This window comes from Chinchilla lanigera, unplaced genomic scaffold, assembly GCF_000276665.1.
Source record: "Chinchilla lanigera isolate Chin_1 unplaced genomic scaffold, ChiLan1.0 scaffold00062, whole genome shotgun sequence".
In the NCBI taxonomy this organism is placed as follows: domain Eukaryota; kingdom Metazoa; phylum Chordata; class Mammalia; order Rodentia; family Chinchillidae; genus Chinchilla; species Chinchilla lanigera.
The window spans coordinates 13757716-13765510 of NW_004955463.1; the positions used below are offsets into that span (position 1 = coordinate 13757716).

At 49.8% G+C, this 7795-nt stretch overlaps 1 protein-coding gene across 2 annotated transcripts; it reads right to left on the reverse strand.

Moving 5' to 3' along the window:
- Nucleotides 1-2373: 2373 nt before the first annotated feature.
- On the reverse strand, nucleotides 2374-7530 carry Star (steroidogenic acute regulatory protein). Of its 2 annotated transcripts, XM_005398431.2 has the most exons (7): nucleotides 7293-7529; nucleotides 6084-6197; nucleotides 5686-5813; nucleotides 4534-4692; nucleotides 4215-4399; nucleotides 3678-3771; nucleotides 2374-2912 (listed from the first exon to the last, which is right to left on the reverse strand). In XM_005398431.2, the coding sequence occupies exons 1-7, from the start codon at nucleotides 7354-7356 to the stop codon at nucleotides 2799-2801; spliced, it is 858 nt and encodes a 285-aa protein (XP_005398488.1). In that variant the 5' UTR covers nucleotides 7357-7529; the 3' UTR covers nucleotides 2374-2798. The 2 variants fall into 2 exon arrangements, with proteins under 2 accessions (XP_005398488.1, XP_005398489.1); XM_005398432.2 differs by lacking the exon at nucleotides 4534-4692 and having other exon boundaries at nucleotides 7293-7530.
- Between the last annotated feature and the right edge of the window lie 265 nt (nucleotides 7531-7795).

The window sequence follows — 7795 nt, forward strand, 5'->3', positions numbered from 1 at the left end:
TTTTTCCTGCCCCGGGTGTCTTCCTTTGGAACAGCCAATGATGAAGGTGCAGTTTCCAGGGCTGGGGGTGTCGCTCAGTGGGAGAGCGTTTCCCCAGCCTATGCAAGACTCCAAGTTCAGCCCCCAGTCCTGCCCCAGGAGAACACGTGCAGTTTTCAGAATCCTAACAATCAGGAGTTAAGAGCAAACTTCCTCTTGGATCTTTCCAGCTTCCTATCTGCCTTCTCAAATCCACAAATCTGGTGGCAGATGCAGACCCCCAGGGTTGCTCAAAGACACTGCGTGTCACTGTCTACCAGGTCATTAAGCAGAGCGATGTAACAGGTGATAATGTCACTATAGAATCACTACCCATCATGCCTGTGGCTCTACTGAATAGCTTTTGTTTTTTTCGAAAAACTTTCCCATTTTCAAGTAGATTTTGGCATCATAACGCAGTAGCATTGACGATTTTATTTGCCTTTTAATGAATCATCCAGACTCCTTGTTTTTTCAGTTCCTGTTTTGTTCTGTTTAGGAGGCAGGGCATTGCTGTGTAGTTTGGGCTGGCCTTAAACACACTATGTTGCCTAGGCTGACCTCGAACTCATGGTGATCCTCCTGCCTCAGTCTCCTGGGTGCTGGGATTACAGGTGTATGCCACCATGCCCAGCTCTTGTCCATTCTACATCTTAACAGGAAAGCAAACACAGTCAGTATGATTGCAGGCTGAGGACTCAGCCTGTTAGATTCTAGACACCTATTAATGCATAGACTGATCTTAGAAGACAGACTTGGCCGGGCATAGTGGTACACACCTGTAATCCAAATGCTCGAGGAGCCTGAGGCAAGAGGACTGCCTGGAGTTCAAGGCCAGCCTGGGCTATGTAATGAGTTCAAGCCAGCCTGCAGTATATACCAAGTCCCTGTTTCAAAAAATAATTTTAAAAAACTTGATTGTAAAGCTTCTAGATCTTCAGAGTGTGAAAAATTCCAAGAAAAAGAGGATAGTATTTTATAAAATTAGCTTTATGCATGTGTATTTAACCTTCAAAAATTAGAGGTTACAGAAAGACTGGTTTTCTTGTTAATACTTTATATTTGGGAGAGAGAGAATTTCCACACGCATGCATTAATGTCTGTTTGAAGAGCTCAGAGACTATCTACCCTCCATCTAATTCTACATATTTTCCATAATCTGATTATCAGTGACAACTTGTTTTATTCAAATGTAATATTAAGTGGGAAGACACAGTTACAGTTACATAGTTTGGAAGAACAAATCCCACCAGCCTAAAACCACAGTGTCTGCTGAAAGGCCCCTCCCCTCAGCCCGTCCCCTTGAACTAGCACATGGGCCACTTTGCAGCCATTAAGCACATTGCTTCTCACGTGGGGTGGGCTGTGACTGCTGTGGAAGTACTTCCCATGGCTGCCCTTCCTCAGGAACTCCCTGAGGGACAGTGACCTCCAGTCTAAAAACAGACTAAGAAATAATCAGAATAAATTACAATAAATATTCCTTTCACTGTTAAATTCTAATATCAATAAATACCAGTGTTTCTGCTACTTCTATTTTGTTTAATAAATAAGCTAGGGTCCTATTTCCAAATGGTGCAAGTTATCAGAGCTATTAAAACTAGAATGGAAAAGCTTCAGGTGTAATTGATTTTTTATCCTACTTAAATGTAGCAGTGTGACCCGATTTTGGTGTGTGTGTCTGTGTGTTTTGAGACAGTTGCTGTGTATCTACACTGGCCTTGGACTCACTGTGTAGCCCAGGCTCACCTTAAACACTCAGTCTTCCTGCCTCAGCCTTGTGAGCCCTGGGATTACAGCAGGCACCATCACACCCAGCTCCAGTTCTATTTTTAAAGCATAACTTCTCTGTACTGTGGAAAAAGGAACTTGCTATTACTGTATTACCCCTCTTCTAGCCACTTCCTCTCCCAAAATGCTACAATTTTAATCCTGCAAGCAGAAAAGTTGGCAGCTCTGAGCCAAATTGACAGCTGTACTATTTGGTATCATAAATTATAAACGTGTTAATTTTATCTTAGTATTGTTTATTATCTCACTTTGTACTGTCCTTTTAATTAGGTAGATAAAAAGCTGCAGTTACAATCATCTTCAGGGGCCCATTACAGGGGGCCCCTCAGTTACAGAGCTCAGTTACAGTTCCTTAACTGATTTAGGTTTGTGCTTATCATGAAAATTATTTTTTTATGAAAGATTTTGGTAACATTCTAAATAAATGAATGATACAAATCTTCAGTATTTCTCTCCTTTAAATGAGATTTAGTTTAACTAAATCTTTGTCTAGGACTCTTCTAGGATGAGGTTATACTCTATTAGACTCTTTTAAAATAACTTTAAAACAAGTACAGACTGAAGTTCTCGCCTTAGGACTTTATTCTGACTGGTGCTGTGGAAGTAATGAGCTCTGCCTGCAGGGAGAGGAGCTTTTGAGCCTACTTCCTGCTTTCAGCACCCCCTGTACCAGACACTAGCATTCAACAGGTGGTTTTAGTTGGGCACCTAAGGGCCCAGAAAAATTTGTAACCAGTGTCTTTGGAGCTTAGCCTACATTCAGAGCTACTCGTTAGATGAAACGAGAAGTCTTCCTCTTTGTCTAAGAGCCTCCTGGCTGTTTTCATGGTGCTAACTCTATTAACAGTCCCGGCCTATCACACCCTAAACTCCCCCTCCTCCCTTATCTGCAGGTGAAGATCTTAGACTTGCAGGCTTCCGGCAGGGATAGAGCCCTGCTGCACCTGCAGGTCCTCCAGAGGCTCGGGAACAGCAGGCTGGTGTTTTAATTAACAGTGGGCTTCAGAGGCAGGGTTGGACTCCAGGCGCTTGCGCAGGTGGTTGGCAAAATCCATCTGTGTCTGTGACAAGACCTGGTTGATGATAGTCTTTGGCAGCCACCCCTGGAGCGGAAGACAGGAGAATGTATCCATCTCTGGTGCTGCTCTATTCTGGACACCTCCGTACCTGTTACAGACATGGGCTGCCTGGGGTGTGGTCTTCTAGCTCTGCTTACAGGTGCGGCCTTGGAGTTGACCAGGGTCACGGGCTACATTGCTCAAAGGTCACAATGGTGTCAAAAGCACAGGATTTGTTAAGACAAAAATCTACCCCTATCTTCATGGCTGTGTGACCTTGAGCAATCTACTTTTACATCACCTTTCTCACACTAAGATTTCAGGGCCTAAGTTTCCCCTTTTTTTGGAGACAGGGTCTCACTCTGTAATTAGGCTGTCCTTAAACTCACTATATACCCCAAACTGGCCTCAAACTTACTGCAATCTTCCTGCCTCAGCCTCCTGAGTGCTGATGTTATGAGTTTGTAACACCACACCTAGCGGCTTTCCTTTTCCTTTTTTTTTTTTTTTTTTGAGACAGCATCTTGCTGTGTAGCTAAGGCCAGCATCCAGCTCACAGTCCCACCTTAGCTTCCTGACACTGAGATGAAGGTGAGTATCTGGTCCCAAGCTTCCTTTTTTCTAGAATGATAGCATAGACTTGAACTGTGATGTACCTGCTAAGGGAGCCACTCCAGGCTTTGGAATAGCACCCGCGTCACTCATCACTGCCCCCCAACAGCCTGTGCCTGTCACTGCGGGAGAGGAGTCTGTCTGTGGTCTGTGTGAGGGGAAGGAGCCTGTTCTCACTGCCTCTGCTGTGCCTCTCACCTTGAGGTCTATGCTGAGGAGCCAGGTGAGTTTGGTCTTCGCGGCGTTCCCAGCGAGCGGATGAAGCACCATGCAAGTGGGACGCTGCTCAGCTCTGGCGGATGAATAGAAGGCAAGTCAGGAGGACAAATCAGAGTTCTCTCGGATGCTGACTACAATTTATTCCTGCCACATTTCTGGAGCACGTTGTCCTTTTTTCAGATCTCATCAGAAGTCCCCTTTCCCAGTGGCCTTATGTGCCGGTTGGCATGGTTACCAGCTCTTCAGAATAAGTGGTGTAGCTAGCGGGGAACCTGGAGTCTGCTGCTGGGCTCTTTGATTGATAGACAGCAGGAGGCCAGGAACAGATCCTCCTGCCTGAGCATCCCCAGTGCTGGGATTACAGGCATACAACACCACACTCGCCAGAAAATGAGCATGTAAAAGGAACCTGAGGGTGGGGCCCAGAATTCAGTTCTTGGAGCTGGGGACTCATAGATTTGGACGCATACCATGACCAGTGCAGAGAAAGGTCCCCAGGCTTGCTGCTAGCCTCACCTGATGATGCCTTTCTGCTCAGGCATGTCTCCAAAGTGGGTGGCCATGCCTGCCATCACGCAGGTGGAGCCTCTGCGCTTGGCACAGCGCACGCTCACAAAGTCTCGGGGCCCCACCAGGTTTCCTGCTGCTTCTGCAGCCAGCTCATGGGTGATGACAGTGTCTCTTCCAATCTTCTGCAGGACCTGCCAGGACAGAGGGAAACCAGATCACTACACTGCTGGGGCGGGGCTGGGGCCCAGCCACAGTGGGGGTTCTTCCCTGGCCTGCCTTTCAGATTGCTCTGCTGGCCCTACTGCCCACTCGTGGGCACTCTCACCTTGAGCTCCTTGACATTTGGGTTCCACTCTCCCATCGCCTCCATGCGATCCACAAGCTCTTCGTAGAGCCTATCCATGGGCTGGTCCACCACCACCTCCAACCGGAACACCTTGCCCACATCTGGGACTACCTTACTCAGCACTTTGTCCCCATTTGCCTGCCGGGGAGAAAATGGATCCCTAGGGTAATGGTTAGAGGAAAATATTCCTAGCCTAGGTCTCAAGACAGTGCTAGGCAAGGTTGGGAGAGGGCCAGAAAAAAGAAATCCAGGCTGAGCATGAGGGCACCTAGACCTATCTGGTTAAAACAGCAGTAATAATCATTCCGGCCAGAGCTGGACATCCACTGAAGAGTGGAAGAGGTAACCCACCCACGCAGACCCTTTTGGTGGCAGAAGGTGATGTAGGTAGGCCCAGCTGAAAAGACCAGTGCCTGACTGCAGGAGCTCAGATCCTGAAAGACCTGGGAATGGGAAATGTCTGGCTTATAATCAGCTAATTATACTGTATAAGCAGAATTTTCGTGGGATCTTCAGGAGTTTGTTTTGTTGTTTGTTTTCCCCCCAGCTAAATACATCCTGTCAGAAGGACTTGAGGCAGAGAAGTTCACTGAGCCCTTAGCAAAGATCAGTGCTAGGTTCAGATCCCAGGTTTCTAAGCTCCCAAACTTGCTGTTATTTCCCTTGGTCAGAGAACTTGAGGGGAGGTTTTAGTAGAATTTTGGGTAAAGGACAGCATGTAAGCTGTTGCTGAAGATAAAGCCACCAAAATCTCCAATAAGAGTCCCTGGCTTTTGGGACAGGCCTTGTTACTGATCCCCAGTGAGTGCCCCAGAGAGCTTTGAGCCCCTTCCATCCCCTAGTTCAGGGTGGCTGAGCGCATTGTGCTTGGAGCTGGGGTGCTGATACTGAGTGATTTGGCTTCTAGTGCACATGGAGCCATCTGGGGTTGCAGCTTAAGGGGTATACACTGTATTTGGACAGTAGCTAAGAGTATAGCAACAGTGTTTCTCCAGTGAGACTCTTACAAGGGAGAAGCTTCCTGAGGAATATATTCTTGGGAAGTTAAAACTCCATGCGCCCAGTGACTACTGCAGGAGGCCAGATCCTGGGAGGACTGAGGCTACAGAGTGTTCTCCACTGCACACTTACCTGCTGGCTCTCCTTCTTCCAGCCTTCCTGGTCGCTGAGGATGCCCAGGGCCTTCTGCATGGCCTCCTCCCCCTGCTGGATGTAGGCCAGCTCCTGGTCGCTGTATAGAGGCTCCTCTAGCCGAGAACCTGGACACCCAGGAAAGGAGAGACAGACGACATTCCTCCCTGTCCTGGTCCCCCACCAGCTGCCATCCCTTAGATCTCCTTTGGATGTGCTTCTCCCTCAGAAGATCTGAGTCCAGTACTAAAGGGTCCTGTGCACAGGCCCAGGTAGCTCTAGGCTGGGAACACAGTCTTAGAACAAGGTGGGGAAGGGCAGGAAGAAGTCAGAGCCTTGGGCACCCACTGCATCTTGACAGCCCCCCATGCCAGAAGCCCGGAAGCTGAAGGACTTACCCAGCAGTGAGCTCCGACGCCGGACCTGGTTAATCCACACACCTGGGGCTGGCTCCCCCTGTGCCCTCCGAGTCAGCTCCTGGCCAATGGCCAGCACTGCCTGGTGCCTCAGCCCTGCAGGGAGGGAGAGGAGACTGTTTCTAAGAAGCTGGAAAGCCACTTAGAGGGGCCATTCTTACTAGGAACAGACTCCTACGAAGGCAGCGCTTTAATGGCAGTACACATCACTCTCCATAGGCTACCTCTGGGGCCCAGAAATCTGCTTCCATCTGGGTGGACAGATCTGGCCCTGCTGGAGAGGCTGACCAGGGCCTGCTGCAGAAGCTCTATTCAACCAAAAAAATTCTACTTCTAAAGAAGACAAGAAAGCTGTCCCGGGGCTGGGGATTTAGCTCAGCGGCAAAAGCGCCTGCCTGGCAAGCGCAAGGTTGTGAGTTCGGTTCCCGGTACCAGAGAAAAACCAAAAAAAAAAAAAAGAAAGCTGTCCCCTGAGGTCAGGCACTCACCGGTGGGTAGGGTCTTATGCCCACATAAGCCATCCAAGGGGCCACTAGCCTGAGCCAGGCTGCTCCTGTGGGTGTAGCCAGGATGGCCCCATTGCTGGCTGCAGGTCTGAGTGGGGCTTCCAAGTGCGTTCAGCCAGAGTAACTGGAGAAGACTCCAGCTTGGACTTTTTCCCCCTTCAGTGGCAGAGGGAGATTAACCCAAATGGCCTTTCTTCCTAGTGAGCTCTGGAGAAGTGGCCCACAGAAGCTGGCTTCTGCTGCCCCTGGCTGTACAGTGCACCCCCGCCCCCTGTCTTGGACTTCGCTTGCTCTCCCGGGTTTGCTCCCTGGCTCCTCCTGCCTGCTTCCCTGCCTGTGGCTCAGGCTTGCTGGAGTCAAGACTTCCCTCTCCCTCTACCACTGTGGCCCGGACTTTCCAGGCACCCGTAGAAGGCACCCAGTCCAGCCCTGGAGGAGAAATCTGGAGTAGTTTAAGAACAATTGGGAGCCCAGAAAGAGGGACAGAAAGGAGAGCGTTTGGAAGAGACCTGGGCATCTCATATCCAGGCCAGTTCTCCAAAGGGGGAAACCGAGGTCCTCGGGACAGAGACTTTCCGGGGCTCACCCACAGTAAGGTACAGCTGGCCTGGGCCTCCACCTAGGGCTTTCACCACAGACGTTTGCTTCCCAAGAGCTTGCACTTAGCTCAGCACCTGGCACTCACCCTTCATGTTGCGCACATGTCTGTAGGAGCTCCCGGCGCACAGCTTGAAGGTCGCGAGAAGCATTGTGCCTGGCAGATGTGGCAGCACTGCTGCTGCTGCTTCTCTCCGGGCAGCTTTCTGAACCTCTCAAGGTCCACCTGTGTCCTGCAGTTGTGGCCTGCCCCATGTGCTCTGCTCCTTAAATGCCCCTGGCTGAAGGCTATGCATCATCCCCTCGAGATAAAAAAAACCATCGCTCGCTTGCAAAGGAAAGGGTCAAGGATAGAGATTGCCTCATGCTGCTGCTCTGGCCTTTTGAGGGTGGGGGAGCGGGGCTTGCAGAAGCGAGTGGAGAGCATGCCGATTCAGCTGAGCTGGAGCCGCTTAGATAAGGACACATTTTGCCTCTCAGAAGTTGAAAGTACAGATTTCAAGCCCCGTCCTCAAGCTCCAGACTTGACAGGGCTGGAATTGAGGCTTGAAGCCTGCATGAAGGAGAGAATGCCCCAGGGGTGGTACGGGC